The sequence below is a fragment of the Corvus brachyrhynchos genome, unplaced genomic scaffold (genome assembly GCF_000691975.1).
Source record: "Corvus brachyrhynchos isolate BGI_N302 unplaced genomic scaffold, ASM69197v1 scaffold12, whole genome shotgun sequence".
Taxonomy (NCBI): Eukaryota; Metazoa; Chordata; class Aves; order Passeriformes; family Corvidae; genus Corvus; species Corvus brachyrhynchos.
The window spans coordinates 511,079-531,839 of record NW_008237885.1 but is presented as its reverse complement, the minus strand read 5'-3'; the positions used below and the strand labels follow the sequence as shown (position 1 = coordinate 531,839).

Genomic DNA, 20,761 nt, shown 5'->3' with positions numbered 1-20,761 from the left:
ATTTCAGATGACTGTGTTAACAGCTCTTTTGTTTCGAATTAGTTTAAAATAATACAGCAGCACTTTTGTCACTGCATTTTGAAGATCCTTACCATATTGACTTGTACTTGCTACACCTGCTTCAGGTACCCTGTTTTGGTGAATCTGATGGCTTCTCTATACATTCCAGTTCTTGACTGCCTTAGGCAAAAAGACATGTTGGACACAGGGATTTTCTACTATCACCTTCCTCCTGTGTATTATCAGTCACTCTTTGTCTCCATAGGGTTCTTACAAAAATGTGCTGGACCTACTGTGGGCAGACCCACAGCGAGGCAAAATATGCTACTTTATCCTCATGTTCATTCATTATCTTATAGCAGTTTCAGCTTTACACCAAAATCTGGTGGGGCTCAGAACGCAACAGATTCCAGAGATGAATCTTAATTCTTTCATGTAACTGTCTCTGATCAGTTGTTTATATGAAATACTTTTATTGCTTTTCCTATTCAGGAAGTAACTGCAGACAGTGAGTATATTTCTAACTTAGGACACTCTTGAACACACAGAATAGAAGCTAATTATAAAATGCTACTTATATAATTTTTCAAAGACAGAAGCAAATTAAACAGCTGTATGGCAAAGGTCTTACCTGAACACTGACACTTCCCTGTAGCTTTAGCTGCAATTTGATCATATCTACTTCAGCTGAAGAGCAAAGCTGCCTAAGCTCTGCAACTTTTTTACTCATTTCATCAATGGCTACTTCAATTGGGTTTAAATCAGTGTGGTGCTGGTACATCACTGGAATGCGCTTTTTCACATATGGGAAACAATGTATAGCTGTGGAAAGAAACAAGTTTAATATAGTTAGGAAAAGATTTTCTAATAAGCTGTGCTTTGAGAGAATCTTATGCTAAGATCTCATTTTGATGTAATTAATTGCCCAATTTAATAACTTACATAATTAGAAATACTGCCAAATAGACAGGGAAACAGAACACTGAAATGTAAATATGCACAGCTTTACATGCATTACAGCAAAGAAAGATTGTTGTAATTACTACTACTAATACCCATCAGGAAATAAACCACTGGAACTTAATTCATTTGAGAACTGTAAAAAGAATTGCTTTTCATTCACACATCCCAAGGAAGAGAAGAATCAAAAAGAGCAAAGCTGCATTTTCTATTTCCTCACAAGTACCGGCTATGGACAACTAAAATTATAAACTCACTTATTTGTTTTTACAACGATATTAATACAGAAACTCACATTTAACAGAGAAAAACCACAAAAGTCCTTTTCTAAGAAAAAGGAAAGCCAGACTCCAGATTCAGAATTCTGGAAGCTTAAGGAAAAAGATAATAATTTTGAGGATTCCCCACAGAAGAAACAAATCTGAAAAACCTAGTTATGGCCAAAAATACGAAAAGGATTTTAGCTGATAGCTATGAAGGACTTAATTAGGTGAAATAGAAAAACCCATACAGACCATAATTAGACCACTTGAACTAATGCTTGCAGTCAAAGCATTCCATTCCATCAGTACCTGTCAAAATAGTCCGTCGCTTACACTGTTCTTCTACTCCTCCTTGTCTCTTACCACCTTGAGTGAAAGGCATCTCAAACATAAAGCGACGAATGTTATGAGTCCTTTCAAAATCTGTTTTTCTCTCCTGCAATTCTTTTTCTTCAAAGTATGGAATTACATGTGTAACTTGAATATATGCATATTTTGAATCTAAATCCTTAGGATTTACCTTAAAAACAGGACAAAAAAAATAAATCAAATAGCTACATTGTGAATAAAGTGGATCTAACAGTAGTCACACAACTTCCAGAAATTAAATTTGGTCTCTTAACCTCCGAATTATTGAAAACATGGGAAATGTTCATGCTTTCACGTTACCTGTATTCAGTTTTTAGCAATTAGGAAGAAAGACAACTAGATGCATTACAGCATGTTGTGGATTTTTTTTGTTAGTCTTGGTTTGCTTGGGTTTTGGTGTTTTTTTTAAACCGCCTGTGATGACGAAACCCAACCCTTGCATCAAGTTCTCCTCTGCGTTTAAAGTTCCAATATTGAAATGCCCACCATTGCTGCACTTTAAGGCCAAAAAGCACAGAAATTTTTGAATCAAGGATTCAAAAGGATCCTTATCAAGGAACAAAAAGAGCCATGAAATTATACTAAGAGGAAATCACCATAATGTCTAAGGGTGAAGAAAAAATTACCATAAAGTCTAAGGCTGACGTGTGGAAAAGGGAAGAACTTCCAAAGAATGACAGTGCATGAATAGCAGGAAATATAGCTAAAGTTAACACGGAGTATGATCATAATCCAAATTTGTTCTAAGATACAATCATTGTTTTGAGAGGTAACACTACAGAAATTAAGCTTTTTGGCTGTTCTAAAAGGCATATTTAGTAGGAGATAATATTCCTCTCATGCCTTTCAAACAGTAGAGTTTTTAGACACAGATGCTTGTGTGCCAAATGAGTAACAGACAGTGATTCCATGGTCAAGTGAACTAGGCAGAGCAATATATTAGAATTTTTTAGAGAAAATAAAGATCATACTTTGCCAGAATCCTGAATCATTTTGACATTTTCAGCTCCAAATTTGTCAGAGTAGAGTTTTTGGAGTCTTTGGGAAATTTCTGAAAGAGGCGTGAGTTTAGGCTCTTTGTAGATGTATTCTTTTCCATCTTCATCCTCAAAGAAACCCTGTAAAAAATTGGAGAACAAACGATACTAAGATGGACATAATGTGTGTGGTTCAAAGGAAATATAAACATTTAACATTAGTATTCAAGCAAACATAAATAGACAGAAATTAAAATCTAGGTAAAAAGGTTTCCTAAGAGAATAAAAAACAACAGAAAAATGTAATTCTCTACTACAACATGAATGAAAGATAATGGAAACATAGAGTTTAAATTTTAAAAGTTTGTAGCAATTCTATGGTGTGCCAAGCCTTTGAGATAAATTTCCTTCACTTTTATTTAAAAGTGAACTTGCAGCACTGTTTCACTTGCCAAAACTGATGGTCTTGCCCAACAGAACTACCCGATTCACAAGTGACTATTTTGGCAAAAGTTTACATAAAACTAATCTGAAAATTTTCCTTAGGTAGTAATAAAAAATTAATTCCGTAAAACAAAATTTTATTATGCAAAGATCTTAATTTTATGATGCACTTTTGGTATGTACTTCTTTATTTTATTACACATAGCATTTTAAAACCACAACTAAATGCTCAATACATGGAAAGTGAAACAGTTCTTTGGTTTAAAACAACAAGCCATGTTGAGTTCATGTTTGAAACCAGAAAATAAATATTTTTGTCATAAACGAAACAGACAAAATAGAAAAGCACAACATATCATGTATAAACACAGGCTAGATTGACAAAAATTCCCACACCAAACTAAGGTGAAATGCAGCAGTTTGTACTGCATTGCTTGCTTTGTAAGCGGTTACTGTAATTACCTCAACATCTGTTTCACTGTCTGTAAACTGGTATTGCTATAAAGTCATAAAAGACAACAGAATACATGTAAAGTTATACTGCTCAGAGTATTTTACAATTCTCCATGCTCAGCTGAACAATTAAGCAACTGGGCTATGCATGTAGAGAGTGTATTACTTGATACTGCGTGATACCATAGGGATACAGAGGCATTCTAGACATGTACCAGAGGATGTGAAGCTGCCAATACACAGCCAGAACTTTGGTCTGAAGCATGCAATACTGATGCATAGAAAAGAGTGATCCGTTCTCTAAATGGAGCTTGATGTTACTTTTTGACTTGCAATGGCTATTAATGCATACCCATCTAAGAAGCAGCCTTGCAAACCACACTGTAGCACTACAGACATTAAGTCAATACATTGCTAAGAACTGACATTACAGAAAACTTACCGCTGCCTTAAGGTAGTAAACAAAAAAAAGAAAAAGGGAAAAAGGCAAAAAATTTACTGAGGAAAATAATACAAATTTTACTGGAATTGATAAATGTTTTAAAATAAATTACTGGTGGTGTTTCTTTATTTCATACAGAACACATTCCTTGTGCTTTTTATGTCACGGTATCAATACAGATGATGAAAGAGTAAACCTTGTAAAATAAACTCAGGTTTTTCTTACTGCATAAAGCAGAGAGTGAAAGTAAGTAACACTCACTTGTCCAAAGAATGCTACCCTGAAATAAGTTCCCAGCAGCCTCTTGCCTGTATGCATAACTTCTGTAACTTTACTGTATGCTCGATGAAGGGTGTCATACAAGTGAGCAAGCCTCTAAAAGTAAAAGAAAACAATAATGAGGGAGAAGAGCAAAGCAGAACTTTCCTATCTAAAAATAACAAATAATGCTCTTGTAGCCAGTAACAACTGAAAACATTCTTTTATTGAATGGTAGTATTAGGTTTAGCACTTGTATCAGGATGACAATATGTAAGACTAATTTTTAATAATTTATATTTAAAGAAAAAAATGTATTTAAAATTAAAACAAAAATTTCAACACATCCAAATTTGAGTTACTATTTTAATACTCTTATTATGTGATGTCCTATGTGTCATGCAGTTAGACTTGAAAATTCAGGATATTTTTCTTGCTCAAATCTACTTTTGATGAATTAAGTACCTCAAAGTCCCTCCGCTTTTCATAAATGGGAATTATAAGTTTATATATGTCAGCAATGAGTTCATAGCGTTCTGCCTTCCAGAGTCCATCAGCACACTGCTCCAGCAATTCCATCAGCACATCCTAGATTTGGATACACATTTGAAAATGTAGAAAAATTAGTACCCATAAAAAGCACAGCAAATAATTCTACCACGGTTCTTACCAGTGAAAAGGGAAATCTTGCCTCAAAACAGAATTATCTACATGTAGTAATTTAAGTTATTGCGGCAAAAATTGCTAAAAGGAAGTAAAATAACACAGAATGATCTGAGTGCTCACACATACCCTTTGTATTTACCACAAACAGCACGTTTCTTTTAGATATTCTTGGGAGCTCCTGAGACTTGCTTCTACCATTCTTGCATTGCAGTAGTGAAGGCAGAAGCTGGAAAAAACTCCCTTCATGCTTAGAAGCTACTCTATTCCACCTCCTTCTTCCCTCTAGTAGCAGACTAAGTCAGCATAAAGACATCACTAAGAAAATCAACTTTTAACACTGAGAGCAAAGAGACTAAAAAATGATACCCTTATCCATGTGCTGCAACAGACCTTAAAACATTTTCTCCTTTCCCCCGGTCATTATGGGGCTGTATAGACTCCCCAGTATCTCCATCCTCAGCAGCCAAGTGCTGACAACTGACAGAGCAGTGTCACTGCTGGACCACAAGGGCTGTCCACAAACACTTTTATGACACAAGTCTCAATTCAGACACCAGAGGGCATCCAGATGTAGCAAAGAAGTAAAATTTTGTTTACAAAAGGAAAAGAACATAAAGAGCAGAAGCTTCAAGTAGGAGAGCTATGGAGCAAAAGAGCACAACATTTCTGAGCCCCCTGTCTCAATGCTTATCCATTCTCATGGGAGAAGTTCTTCTCTCTATGTGCAATGAGTTTCCCTTGACACCTGTGAGAATGGCCTCTTGCTCTTTAATGGTGTTCTTCTTGGAAAAGTCTGATTCTTCTACTAACCAGTTTAGGAGCTGGACTTTTTCCAGTTTGCTGATACCTGTCTTGAATTTTGGGGGTCAGTACTAGACACAAGGTTAGAGATGGGGCTCCACAAACAAATGAGAAGTTAGAAGGGGAAAACCCCACTTCCCTCTGCTTCTTGATTCAATCCTCTCTCTAACACAATGCAGCCTGCACTGGCCTTTATTTCCACAAAGCCACACTGATGATTCCCAATCAAGTTCTTGTCCACTAAAACTTCTAGGTCTTTCTATAGAGCTGCTGCTCAGCCTGTACTGAGATTTTTTTTTCCTCTTTTTTCTTTTTTTTGCAGGTGCAGGCTTTGCACTTTCTTTGCACAGCCTTGAGAGGACACTGTGCTCCTGTGAGGCTCTGTCATTTACCCATCTGCAAATTAGGATAATGCCTTTCACGGAATGTCACAGGCAAGCAACTGTTTTGATGAAATGCACACAGTAGCTTCTTAAAAATGAAAATCCCAAACTAAATTTTGTTTTTTCATCTGGCTAACTTAGGTAACCCTGGCCTCAGAGAGAATTCTTTTAAAATGAGACCTAAATTGAGAATTCCCAAATTTCAATTTTTTAAAAATGAGAAACTGTATAAAATCTTGAGAAAAATTTCACTTAATTCAGAACAATTTTTATAAACTGGAGAATATGAAAGATGTTGCGTCCCTTTTAGAAACATGAAGGGATTGTCTCTGATCCTCCAATACTTGTAAATGCTCCTTTGGAGATTTAACTCTAAAACAACGAGCAAACAGGGAAATCTCAAGTTTTAAGGGAAGAAATTCCACATGGCTTGTTACCATGTACAGGAAGAACTCCCATCAGAGCATCATTTTGCTAAGCAGTAGTAAAATACAGCTTGAAAGATGTTTCTTCTTCTTGATTTCTGTACCCAATTGATCTGTCATATCATTTTTTTCTTAGACAATACAGTTCTGCTTACATATGAACATACTGAGGAAACACTCCCTATATAAATAGGTTCCTATTCCTTAAGGAACTACGTGGTTTGAAGTACTTCTATGAAATAGTAATAATCATAAAATTATGATGGGTAAATACCCATGATGTTTAGTCTGCTAAAGCCAAACAGGTCTTCCCTATTGTTACTCTTGTTGTTATTACAATGATTATTTCTCCCCATTATTACTTTTCCTGTGTTTCAGACAACTTTGAGAAGTTATCTGAAAAATAGTAACTTCTTTCAGTATTTCATCAGTTAGAGTACTACATGGTTAAGTTTAGAAAGGGTTGCAAGCAGGGAAAAAATGAAATTTGGCTTGGTTTGATCCTTCTGCAAGCTGTACAGGCTTACAATCTCACTCTTGGCTTACTTCCGTTCCACGGAAATACTGAGAGATGGAAATAAATTTGTGTAGGGTTCAATGACCCAGAAAAAGCAGTATATTCTTTTTGCAGGGAGTGCAATGAGAAAAAGAATAGACATTCCATTTTTAAAAAAATGCGTAATAATTTAACTCTGACAAATGGTCTGGCAGGAAAACAGTGACAGAAATTTCCAACAAAACTTTCCATCAGCAGTAGTCGCTAGAATTCCTGATCTTCAACAGCTTAGAGCAGCTTGCATTTTGCTTTGACTAACATGCTAAATTTCATGCTGGATCAGAAGAATCAATGATTTTAAAAAGACAGCAAAAAAATTGAAAAAAAAAAAAACAAACCACAAAACAATTTGCACAGTCAAATAATATTGTCACACAGCTTCACCATACACTACTTAAAACACAAAAGAAAAATACTTTTGTTGTACAGTTATGCTTACAAACGAGGGGGTTTTCCAACCTGACTGCTGCCAGTAGTGGTCTGTCCCTCTCTTCCACAACTAGACCAGCAAATACATATTGTAGACATAGCTTTTCGTAAGCAAGATTATTCATAATATTTTCATATAGGCTGGTTACTAGTAAAATTTACTGCAGAGTTAGCACAGATGGATCAGCAAAGACACAAGGAATGAAACTTAAGCCAGAAAAAACACATGGACATGAGTCTGGTGCCAGTTTCATTGTTATGGCATATTTGCTTAGGAAAACTGTAAACAGCAAAAACCAGTGAACACATTTTCATGATTTCTGGTGGAGTAATACTCTAAATCCAAGTCAGTTTGGCAAAACAACAGATTTTGCTAGCTCTAATAAATAACCCACATTAGTGTTCATCCTGTCAACTAGATTAAAACCCCGTTTTGCTTTTATTCCAAAAGTGGTGTTGTGTTGATGTGCTAGCACTATATTTAATATATATGTATATAGTAAATTCTCTAAATCTGGGACACCTCAGAGAAATTTTTTATTTCAGCTTTAGGGTAAGAATGGCAGATCAAAACCAACTATTATATCCCTCATATCAGTAATTCTCCAGATTGAAACACAAAAATTGCAAAAAACCTGAGCCTTTCCATGTATGTAAATTCTAGTATTTTTATGTTTACTTACTTCATTGAAGTGAACATCTTGCATTCCAACATCCTCCATCATTGAAGCCTCTTCATCTATATTCGGTGTGATTACTCTGAAAGCAGTACAACCTTGCCTAAACATCCCTGTCATTGAAAAAGAAATATAGACAAATTTAATTTTCTCCAGCAAGATAACACTGGGCCATTTTGTGATTCTGCATAAAGCAGAAGCCGTGCTTAAATAGACCTACCACCAACTAAATAAAGAAATAGATCAGCCTCCCACTGCATGATTAAAATACAAGACTTTACATTACTGTGAATGTACAAATGGGTTTTCAAAAAACCCCAAAAACGTTAATATCTGGACCCTTACCTCCCAAACTCAGTAGTGTCTGAATCTTCCTACATTATCTTAAAAATTTGTGTCTAATCTACTCCACCCTAAGTCTAAGATACTCAAGGTAACTTTTACAGTATTTAATTAAACTGCCATGAAGTCATGCTGGAACTGTGTACAGGGGCAGGACCTGGCTTGTCATTTTTTCCAGTTTGAACAATATGAATGACATTAACCACAAAAAATGATCAAGGGAAGGCAAACCAGATTATTCAAGCACAGAAAAACAGGAAAAAACCTAACAAAATAGCAATCTAACTTTACTGGAAAAAAAATAGTTAGCAAAAATGGAGTATAGAATGTCCTAACAAGAAACCCATCTCTTCTATGCATGCTGTATAGCTCTTTTTTGATTACCTCAGATTGCTGAATTAAGGAAACAGGATTTTCTGTATCAATTAAAGCCTCAAGGGCAATCAGTAAATATTATTGATTCGCACATACTTATTTCACAACTCATTCCTACAAAGATTCTTTCTGCTCAGGTAGGAGTTCTGATCACCAGAGGTTTTATTGAATGATTGCCTCAAATGCAAGGGACTCTTCTGTAGTACCACAGGTAGAAGTCTATATTTTATATGAGAATATACAAAATAGCAGATCACCCAAAAGACTCACAAATTAACAAAGACTATCACTAGTTCTCATCAGGTATCAGCAGTCTTCCAACTGGACACAGTAATTTGTCCTAGCAGCATATGTCAGATGTGGTCTCAGAGAAGGTTCTGAAATCACTGGGGCAAAGAAAATAGCCTATACACTACACAAACATTTGGCAAGAAGCACAACAAGAACAGAGAGAAGTCATCTTTTAGACTCATGATTTTGCTTCATTTTGAACTGTCATGCAAAGGCAAAGCTAAAAACCTGCGAACATTAATTTGCCTACAAATCCAAAACACTATCTCAACATCATAATTGGTCTTAACAGATCCCTGAAATTTTCTTCTAGAGATCTAGAGATCTCTTTTTCTTAATGAAATCCACATAATCTTTTATTTTCTCAAATCCCTGATTGAGAACTCTTCTGATCCTAAAGATAGTTTTCTACCCTATCTCAAGGGTCATCAGAACTCACTTTTACAGACAGCTGCTGGTACAGAATACCACAACAGGGTGAAACATCCTGAGCACTATTATCACTGACTGAACATCTGAAAATTTGTACAAATTTATTTTGACTCCTCTGGCAATGCCAGGTTTCCCCAGAGGCACTGAGGGGATTCCTTGTTGAACAAGAATATTCACTGATAACTTTCCTTTAGAAAAGATCTGATTTGAGCTATTAGCAGCTCCAGCGTAAAACTAAAATTTTTACTTTCCTAAAAATTTACTTTGCCTTTTTCTGAAATGCTGCCTCTTAGATATGCAAGTATACTCCTAAATATGTGAGTATGCTACCTGGTTAGGTCAGAATTTTTTCTCTGGTGAACACTGAAATACCTACAACTTCGTCAAGGAAACTATTGATTTTCCCAAACCATAATGAAAAAATATATTTGAATACATTAAAATAAGGTTTTGAAATCATACCTTTTCGTGTGAGATATTCTGCAACCAGTGCTGCAACATGGACATAGCACATTGCTGCCTAAAACAGAAAGAGTAACAATCTTTTAAAATACAATTAACATGGGACTATTAAAAGCAAAGTATATAAGGAGAGCCCCAGCATGAGACAATTTCCTCAGTTTTCCTTTTTGCTGCTTTGCAGGAGATATATATGACTACTGTAAGAATTCTCCACCTCATTTATGTAAAACAGTAACTGTGCAAGTGCACTCACTCCTTCTTAACCAGAGCACTGAGTGGCATGGACAGCAGTGCATTATCTAAGAGTGACCATGGATCACATGCTGTAATAAAAACAGGTGAATCTCTTTTTTGGGGAGAGATATTTTAAGTGTTAAACTATTAAAGATTCTACTCAGCATTTGGTAGCCCTTCTGCCCTTTGTCTGCTTTTTGGCTCCATACAAAGAGAAATGCAGAAGAAACTGGTGACAGACCATTTGAAAGCAGCAAGAGAGACGTGACCTATGAATAGAATTTGAAGGAATTTGGTTGGTGCAGTTTGGAAAACAGAAAAAAAAATAAGAGGGACAAAATAATTTTCAGATATCTGAGATTTTTTATGAATTTGACACTGACCACTTTTCTCCACAGAAAGGACCTTAAAAAAACCAACTTGAGATTCTTGTTTTACTAAAAAGGCTTTCAGCAAAGTGTTTCTCTAACTGTAATTATCAGTTGAACAGCTTCTATATGGAGGCTGCACAACCTCAGACAATGGAGGTGAAGGAAAAAGGTAAGAATCTGCCAGCAATTCTAACTCATACTTTGTACAGAGTTGAACTTGGTGATTGACAGACATCCTCATCTAGTTGCATAGTCAAAGATTCCAAAATTTTAATTAAAAAAAAATAAAACCAGAACTGAAATGGACTAAAACACCTTGTCTTCTCAGATAGCTGAAGTTGTTCACTTCAAAAGACAAGCTAATAACAGACTAATGTGCATGCCTTCTGTTTTGCTACCATGTAGAAGAAGAGAATTCTAGTACTAAGAATTAAGTTAGGAAGACTGCAGCTTCTATTTCCTGGAGGTATTTACTTGCTCATATGATGCTCATTTTAACAGATGTTTACGAAATTCAATGATTTCATACAAAGCAATTTACTTTCAGATGGAAAAAACTTCCAGAAAGAGACAAAATTAATCTGTATCTGGATAAAATATTTACATTAAGACATATCATAATCTCCACTTCCAATTCTCCTTTTTGCTAGAACTGAATGTTTTAAGAGCACAGTAAAATCAGAAAGCTTTTCTTTTATTCAAACAACACAAGAAATTATTTGTCAGTTTTAAGAACATTAGCAGTTTTTTTAGTAAGCAATTTGGAATAAAATCAAGCTAATTCTGTAAAGGCAACTGGAGGAGAGTTCAAGGAGTGGCTTTAAGTGCTTTAACAAGTAATAACAAAGATATTTTTAAGCAAAAGGCTTGTCTTTCATGGCTTGCATTGAGCATTCCATTCTTAGTAGTGTGTCAGCTATAGCAGTTAAACATGTTCCTTACATTAATAACCAGAAATTACTTACAGATGTACTTGGGTAGGACAAAAACTTATCAGCTATTGAAAATAATTTACTAACAATTCAAAGTTTATTAAAAATATTTATTATGTTACACACTAACAACTACATATAGCCCATTCTCGTTCTATAAAGATAAGCTTAAGCTTATTACAAAGCTAAAACTAGTTTGATTTTTTTTTCTCTTACCTCTGAAAGATCTCCATTTTTAACATGGATCCTTGCCATGCTGTCTAACCATGTCTTCCTCAGTTCAGGTGTACTCGCATAAGACTTTGCCAAACTGTACTGGAGGTCTACAAGCATTTCTGGATCATTCTCATGCTCCTTCATCTGAGCTGTAGCCATCAGTACTGTGCGAATCCGTTTGGTTAAATCCTTAACATCAGAAGGAAATGTAGTGTGCTAAAACATGGAAAAGTCAGGTTAACTACTATCTTTTCCTAATCTTTGCACAACAAAATGATAAAACATAATTGGAAAAGATACTATGAAAGAGTCTTCAAGCATCCTTCTACAGTATGGAAATAAGAATTAAAACAGACCTTTATAATTCTGTCGTTATTGGCACAATTATTGATGATGGAAAGAGACTGCTGAAATCTGGTTCCTCCAATTCCAACCACATCAGCAATTAACTGGCTGACTGAAATAATAACCTTGACAGAAACAAATATCTTGTTAGTGCATATTTCATTAAATACCCTTGAGATGTACCTATGAAGCAATTACAATGGAAGTTTTGTTCTTTTTAATTGAAAAACTATTCTCCTAAAGAAAATAATGTTTGGGATTTTTTTACCAATTACTTGTACAAAAACATAGGCAAGAAAAAACAGGCTTGTGTAAATTCAAAACACATGACTGACTGCTAGGTGAACTAGCTAGAGGTCATTAAACTGGCAAACTACTGTTCCCAGCTTTGTCAGGACACACAATTTTCTAATTATTTGTTTTATTTTAGACTTTTACGTGCTTGTTGCTGCATTCTTTTCCTTCTTCAGATGCAACAGGGTACACCATTTAACAAACAAAATAACATCTACAAAACAGAACGTTTCTACTGACAAATAAATTTATTTCCTACAAAACACAGGGTCATCCAACTGTTTCTAAGTATTTCCTTGTACTGAATACATTTTTATTGCCATCTTCTTACTCTTAGTACCAGCCTTGCTTGAACTCCAAAGAATTTATTTTAAGTATGTATCTGACAGGGCTTTGCACACTGGTATGCAACTGTGTATCTAGAATATTAAAAAAACCCCCCAAACCCAAAAATAAAGATGATATACTAACTTGCAGATGTGTTCGGACAAAAGACTTCTTCCCTGTGTAGTCAAAATTATTTCTCATTAAAAAGTACAGTAACTGTGAAGCTTCATTACGAATTGAACTCAGTTTGGAATTACAGTACTTCAGAATTTCATAGCACAGTGCAGAACACATATCAGCTCTACCTTCATAAAATGTAGAAGGAAACTGAGGAAAAAGAAAAAAACAAAGAATTTATTCATTAAAACTAGTGTCAGATCTTGATAAAATAAGCATGTCAAGAAAAACACAAATATATTCATATCCTCAAACTGTGGAAAAAACAAGAGTTATAGTAGTTCATGACACAAAACAATCTTTACAGCAAATCCAAGGACAAGCATTCCACACTGTTGAGATCAGATCAGTCCTTATTCACCAATTTTATTTTGGGATGTTAGTTCTAAAATTCTTACATAGTATATTGTTAACTAAAGAACTGGACAAGTACTTGAACATGAATTTTTTTAAACTTCTTACCTTGTAAATAAGTGCCCTTAAAGCACTGAATACATTTTTCAGTGCTGTTTCAGACTGATTCTTTTGCAGGAAGCAGAGGTATACATCAAATACTTTCTTCATCAGTGGATTATGTCCGTGATCAGTCAGTAGCTGATTCTTTAAAATGATAGTGAGAATTTAGGAGTTTTGTACAGCAATACATTTATACTACTCTAAGAATATATACAGATCATCAAAAAGCAAGACATTTAAAAAATATAATCTCTATAGCATTACCAAAATGTTTAATAACACACATCCCTCTGAATTCTAATTAGGTATTGCTAACACTTCATTAATTTTGCTTATAAAGGAATTGTTACCTTCCGAATAGACTTACAGAACACAGTTGTTTTTATCATTTGTCGATTAAATCCATTACTATTGATAGTTTTTTGAGAGGCACACTCAAAGTATTAACAGACTTTGCTTACACTGGCTTTAGCAGCTCAGAGTGGAATTTTCTCATAGCAGTATCTTCTACTACAACATGATTCTACAAGGTCTTGCACCTTCTGCAACTCCCCTCAGTGCACTCCCCTCTTCCTTGTCATTACTATATACTCCAAAGGAGTGGAAGAGGGTAGATTCAGACTGGACATAAGCAGGACTTTTTTTACAGTGAGGGTGCTGAGGCAATGGAACAGGCTGCCCTGGGAAGTAGAGGACGCCCACTTCATTGGAAGGTTTTCCAAGGCCAGGCTGGATGGGGCTTTGAGCAACTTGGCCTAGTGGAAGTTGTCTCTGCCCATGCAGAAGGGCTGAACTACATGACCTCTGAAAGTCCCTTACTACCCAAAACATCACATGGCTCTGAATTTATGTATTTTAGTGCAGTTTATTGTATAGAAGCTCTTGATTCTCCTACCTGTTTTGTTTGGATCTTTGAGACTATTCTGGCATACTCTTGCCTACTTTCTCAATATACAACACACAGATAACCTTGAAGGATTGTCATTCCAAGCATGATGGGTTGATAATGAAAAGATTAGTGTTCATTCCTCTTTAAATCGTTATAGCTAGGTATCTTCATTTTCAATTCTGTCATGAGGTCTGTGGACAGAACTGGCTCTAAACTCTATTAATTAAATTACCAGAAAAAGGAATCTCATTGTAAATAAGGTGATGTTTTCATAACTAGATTAAAGATCAGATATTAAATTTGAATCTTCAAGCAAGAATCTGGATACACTGCCCCAATTAGAGGAGAAACAAGTTAGAGTTATCATCTCTCCTTTTTATGGCTTCGATTTTTATGTCTGGAAAATCTCAGAAAAACAGACAAGAGGGTTAAGTAAGTGGGCATGCTATACAGAGATTCCACAGGAGAGCTACAGCAACTGATAAAGCTAAAAGAAGCCTTATTAGTGGAAAAATTGAAAGAGGAACACACAAATCACTGTTAAGGAGTGCATTACCATAATAAGCAGCCAAGTTCGATATGAAAGTCTGAGAGTGTCCAGTTATGGTTTTGCCATAGATCTTTCACCTCACATGGCCTTTAAAAGACACTTTTACCACTAATATTAGGTAGACACTAAAGCTTCTAGAACAATTTTTATGAAGTTAGGCTGAGGAAGGAGCTTTTCCCACAGATTACTGCTGATGTATGATGTGTGACTGAAGACAAAGAATTTTGCTGTAAGATATCGATTTTACATGACAGTAATAAAATACAATGCTAGAAAAACAAAAAATGCAATGCTAAATTAATAGACTACAAAATATAATTTAAAAAATAGTTTTAAAAATATTTCTTCTCAAAGATATTTATGAGAGAAGTTAACACCAAGTCATGAACAAACCTTAAAAGCCATTGTGAATAATGATAGAGTGTCCAGAATTGTAATGCAAACTTCGGTGGCAGTATTTGCTTCAAGTAAAGACTGGTGAAGGACATCTGCATCTGAATGGCCATAGCCTACAGAAATTCCAAATGAAGCGTAAGTGCTGGATACACTCATTTAAATGTTTCTTATTTCCAAAACACTTGCTGAACTAGGAAAAGATTAACAGGTAAAAAGCCTGACAGAAGTTAGTATTCAATACAGAAAAATAATTTGTATGCATTTAAATAGTTTCAAATATGATCATACAATTATTCTAACATAATTTGCACAGGATCAAAAAATATATTAAGTAAGAATTTTAACAATAGAAGCATTAAATAGCAGTTAAAAACTATGTGCTAGTTCATATATATGTGCATGTATACACACGTATATATATATAGAAAGGTACACAGTTATATATATACACACATATATATTGATAAGTACTGCAGTAGGATGAAGTTACAGCTGAAAAGATGTAATTTTGGTAATTTAGTGATGTTACAATGGTCTCAAAGTTAATCGCAAGTCAACCATGATAAAAATACAAAATAGTAAGAGTTGAAGGAATACAATCCCATACTTATATGCAGTTTAACACCCAAGTGATGAATTCTGCTCTTGTAGCAGTATCATGCAATAGCTCCATATTTATTAAAACATTTTTCCACTTCTAGCTCCATAGTGTATTTTAATAAATTTAAAAACATATCCTTCTTCGGCATTGATAATAATGTGTCACTTCTGTTCACTATCGCTGGTCTTTATACCAGATTGACAAATGTGCCTGGGTTGCTTTATAAAAATTTGGTCTGGATCATGTTTGTATGTTAGATTTACAGTCAACTTAGCATCACTAAATCAATGACAAGGATGACAAACTTGTTGAGATCAAGTAAAGAGCAGAAGAAATGCCATACTCTTTTATAATGACACCTGGCCACTTCTTTCTGCATCTTCTCGCTTCCCTGTCTGAAGTATGCATGTATACCCACAACCACCAGTTTCTTTAGATTCATACATTCTTTCTTTAAGCACAGAACTATACTGAGATTTCTCAGAGATGAGATATATCACTTACACCATTATTTCAGTTCTATTTCTTGCTTAGGTGGTTAGAAAGGGAGAAAATAGTTTATAATTTACACTAATAGACAACTATCTTGCCAAAGGATCTTGATTTTAGAAACAAGTAAAGCAACTATTTCCAGCAGACACTTCCTTCCTTTATGTATACCACACAGAAAACCTACAAGATTATTCAAGCTCTGAATGCTACTTTGGATACATCATAGAGGCAGACTGACAACTAAACAAGTCTGGAAGTTAACAGCAACAAGAGCAAAGATATAAAAATCAATCTCACACTCAACGTGGTTTTTACAGCAATATATTTTCAATTTGTAAAACCTTTGGTCAACAGAAGGTGTAATATCCTGATATTTATTAAATGTCCATTAAAAAAACCCCACCTATTATCAGTTTAAACAAAGTTATCTGAATGAGAGACCTTCCTTCATAACTTCCTTTAGATGGAAGAGAACAGAAAGTTTCTTTTACATAAGCATGCATTTTTAAAAATCTTTCAGCTCACTGTTTCCTAAAAAATCAGTAAACATTGCCAAGTTCTGAAAGTATGAAATCCCTTTGCATAGGGACATGCTATTTCTCAGAGGCCTTTTTTTTTAAAAAAAATCAGTCTTTATCTACAAAGAATTATACTGTATTGAATGTGTAGCCACATAGTGTAAAGGCTTTCTTTTGTGTATCAGCAACCATGTAGAAATTATGATGATACAGCAGTAGCAGACTGATGGTAAGAAAAAAAGAGTAATTTTTACAGATATACTTGTCTGACATTTTAAAAGCAAGCAATTTCATTTCTTACATTTAAACAGATGTGATAATGCATTTATGAATACAGGCTTTGTGGTAATTTTTTTTTTTGCACTTTTACACAAGACAATGTGATAAGTCTTGTGCAATTAGGCTATTTTGCTATATATAACAGAAAAAGAGCTAAAAGATTTTAAGGGACAGTTAGATATGCTTTGGGAAATCAAAGAATGAACACAGTGAACATACAGTTAACTCAAATAATTGTTTTTCTGCACACAGCTCTTTTCAGTACCAGTGTTGTATTTTACTGGATTAGTCAACCAGTTTCATTGTTTTCTGAAGCTGAAAATTGAAAAATGGTGCTTTAGAATACTTTACATACAGTATATTGCAATTTAGAAGCAGAATGTTTAAAAAGATAGGCCACAAGCAGATTTAGTTTTCGATACAGCAGTCTATACAAGCTGACTTCAACCTGATTAAATCTTACCATTGTCTACAGAAATTCCAAGAATACTTGATATCTTTCTCACACTGAAAACAGAAAAATCACTTCATTATTGGACGCTTTTTCACTTCCAGACAAACTAAATCATGGGCTCATAATCCTCGTAGAAATTCTAAGAAACTTATTTCTCCTTAGGGGATGTCAAAACATGGAGATATGGTCAGAGTGCATATATTTACTTTTAGACTAGTAATTTATAAGAGTGAGTAGGAGAAAAAAACTGAAGCCTAATAAAGCAAATAGGAACAAAAAAAGGTAAATTTCGTAACTTTGTGCAGCACAAGTTTGAGGTGCATATAACTAAAAACAAACTAAAATAGAGTTTTAAGATACACTGTAGTTAACCATGCTCCATGTAATGGCATCAGCCAGCATTGATTGTTCTATTATAAAGCAGAGAACAGACCATTGACTGCTTCCAGCTATTCGTTTGACCTAGAACAGTAAAAGTCATTGGGATGCACTGGTGCGGCTCTGGGACCTGTCTCTGGTGTTGTGGTACTGGTTGAGGATGACAGATGTTATCATGTCATGAGACTTACTGTGGTTAAAAGTGAGAGAGTTATCCAGGCTGCTCAGCTGCTGCAATCTGGCATGCATCATTCCTGTTCTGTTACGGGAAACAGGCAATGTCTGAGATTTTCGATCATGAACTATGGATCCTAACCCCTCCTGGTTCCTGCAAGATGGGTGAAATGGGATAGAAGCAAAAGTTAGACATGTCAAACTGCAGCAAGACAGGAAGTGCTGTTAGTTAAGCACAAGAAGTTTTATAGAAAGAATTATAATGCAACCTATTCACTGTTTTCTTTATAAAACAAAAATAGGTAGCTTAAAAAAAAGCATCACAGCAAACTCTTTCTTAAAACCTCAAAGCATGAAAGCAAAAGCACACGAGCAGCCACTCTTGAAGTGCTAAATTCGCTTCAGAGCTTTTGAAAAAATAAATATTTGAGAACATAAATATTCTGAAAACATTCAGAACCCAAAACGGAATCCTCTATTTTGATTGCAAAAATTTTAGCAAAAAAGTTAGGACACACAGCGGTAAAATTAGAAAGCAGACATGCAACAGGAGAGCAGGAATTAACTGATAGTATCATATACTTCTTACCCAAGCAGGAAGGGAGAAGAGCCATAGACTTTGTTAAATTTGCAGCAATCAAATGAAGAAAACAGAAAAGTGATCTGTGTTAGCAATCAGTACCGGCTAACTTCCTATTGTGTACCACCACCAGAGCTGATGGAAAATGAAAACCAGTGCTTGAGTTACAGAATTCCCTGCTCCCTTTCATTCTCTGTCACTTGTGTATTTTGAGAGTACGTGCATTGACTGTGATATACTTCAGTGTAGTGACAATGTGAAAGACATGAAAGCTACATTTACGGGGAAAATCCACAACACCAGATGATTTCAATAGCTCAACATTTTCAACATTAACATGCAGCACACAGACCAGGTGATCAGTAAACAAAAAGGAAGAGTGGTAGTGCCCTCCACAAACTAGCCAAACAAAGTAGTTGGAAGAATTTTTACAAAAAGCCTGAGAATTATAGACTCCTGTAAATCCAGAGTTTGACGTACATTTGAACACAAAGATTACAATCAAAACCTTAAGAAAGCCAGATTTATTTTTGAGTTTTTTTAGGTTATATGAACTTTTTTTTCCCAGAAAAATCTCCAACTAGATAGTCAAGTTTGTAGAAAAAGATTCACATTATCTAAATTAAAACCAAAAAAGCCAACATTATAGTTAGAATGTATAACCATCCAAAGTCAGCAACAACTTTCTCACTGAGTTCAAGAGGGCCAGTATTTTAACCACACCAGTTTAATTATAACTGTATTACCAAATTAACCACTGCGTAAGGCCTAAAGAAGTTGCTATCTTTTACTCCATTAAAAACTACTTTGTATTAAAAAAAAATAATGTAAAGATACTAAAACAATTTGATAAAAGTTTCTGACTCCCACAGATTTTCTTCGGACTTCAAATTTAAAAACAGCAGCGTTGGAATGTTCACTACTCACCTTCAAGTAAAAACACTATATATACAAAATTTCTAAAACATTTCAATTCACATCGTTTTATGGCCAACTGAATAAACAAAACAAATAATAAAATTTCTTTCCCAAAGACATTATTTCAAGGAAAAAATGCTGTAAAAGATAGCATTTAAGGGGTGGATTTTAAAGTCATTATTAACAAAACAGCTCACAGATCATTCTAAAACAATACCAGACTTCCAGACAGGATTCAGATTTGTTAATACAGCAACCAGTTACTTACTTCAAAATCTTATGCATCATTTCACAGTAACTCTTCTACTCGTGCAATTTATTTGTTACAGAGGTTCAAGGCATATTGTACACACTGTCATTATTAGCAAACAAGACAGTGAAATTTAAATTCCACACAGTACCTGGCTATGTATCGTTTTCCCATGTACTGGAACTGATGTAAGCACACCCTGCAGAGAACACAAGTCAGAGAGGCCACACTTAAAACAATCTTTTCTAGATTTATGTACATTGGAATTATTCAACTATTATTGTTAACTTTAAACTCTTACATCATAAAACTACTTTATTTCTCCCATGCTTAAAATTCCCTTCCAGACCCCAAGCCACCCCATGCCAAGAAAAGGTAAATGTGGCTCTTCTAAAACCAGTCACAGATGGTTGGTGTTTCTGGGCAAATTTGGAATGACAGCAAAAGGCCCCTAAGGTGCCTCCAGAGCACACCTATCCCAAAGCTCTGAATCCAAACAGCCACTGTGAGTCCAACAGTGACAAGGCAGATGGACTAAATGGTGAAAAAACAAAACACCTTAGAAAACTGTAAACATCAGCTTCAAGTGCTCCATCTTGAACGCATTTTAAATACTTAGAGAAGAAGTGTTTAGCCTCAATTCTCACAGGCAAGATTTCATGATGTGATGTGAGGCTCACAGTCACAGTTATCTACAAATGGACAACAAGCCAGGGCAAGTAACACGAAGGAGGGACGCAAAGAGATAACCAGACATTGCCTATTTACACAAATTCTGTAAATTGTGTGTAAGTGCTCAAAATAAGGGCAAAACATTTTGCTTCCCCCCCACCCTGGCCTGTTGGGGTCCCTCCCCCGCCGTGTAGCCCTGGGAGAGGGGCCCTGAGGGCACAGACACGGGGCTTCCCTGCCCCTGCTCAGCCTC

At 35.2% G+C, this 20,761-nt stretch overlaps 1 protein-coding gene across 12 annotated transcripts in view; it reads right to left on the bottom strand.

The window, feature by feature from the left end:
- The window catches only part of DOCK9 (dedicator of cytokinesis 9), a 112,917-nt gene that overhangs the window by 4,618 nt on the left and 87,538 nt on the right, over window positions 1-20,761 (bottom strand). For 5 of the 12 annotated variants that reach the window (XM_017732606.1, XM_017732607.1, XM_017732610.1 and 2 more), the window contains 16 exons: window positions 19,988-20,035; window positions 18,106-18,242; window positions 15,190-15,305; window positions 13,364-13,501; window positions 12,869-13,051; window positions 12,115-12,228; window positions 11,759-11,974; window positions 10,006-10,063; window positions 8,110-8,216; window positions 4,632-4,754; window positions 4,170-4,283; window positions 3,909-3,914; window positions 3,476-3,511; window positions 2,564-2,710; window positions 1,533-1,743; window positions 632-822 (listed from right to left, as the gene is read on the bottom strand). In XM_017732606.1, the coding sequence (XP_017588095.1) occupies window positions 632-822; window positions 1,533-1,743; window positions 2,564-2,710; window positions 3,476-3,511; window positions 3,909-3,914; window positions 4,170-4,283; window positions 4,632-4,754; window positions 8,110-8,216; window positions 10,006-10,063; window positions 11,759-11,974; window positions 12,115-12,228; window positions 12,869-13,051; window positions 13,364-13,501; window positions 15,190-15,305; window positions 18,106-18,242; window positions 19,988-20,035 (1,945 nt within the window). Of the gene's footprint in view, window positions 1-631; window positions 823-1,532; window positions 1,744-2,563; window positions 2,711-3,475; window positions 3,512-3,908; window positions 3,915-4,169; window positions 4,284-4,631; window positions 4,755-8,109; window positions 8,217-10,005; window positions 10,064-11,758; window positions 11,975-12,114; window positions 12,229-12,868; window positions 13,052-13,363; window positions 13,502-15,189; window positions 15,306-17,545; window positions 17,590-18,105; window positions 18,243-19,987; window positions 20,036-20,761 lie in introns of those variants that run through there. The other 7 variants (XM_017732609.1, XM_008632392.2, XM_008632393.2 and 4 more) reach the window with 4 other exon arrangements.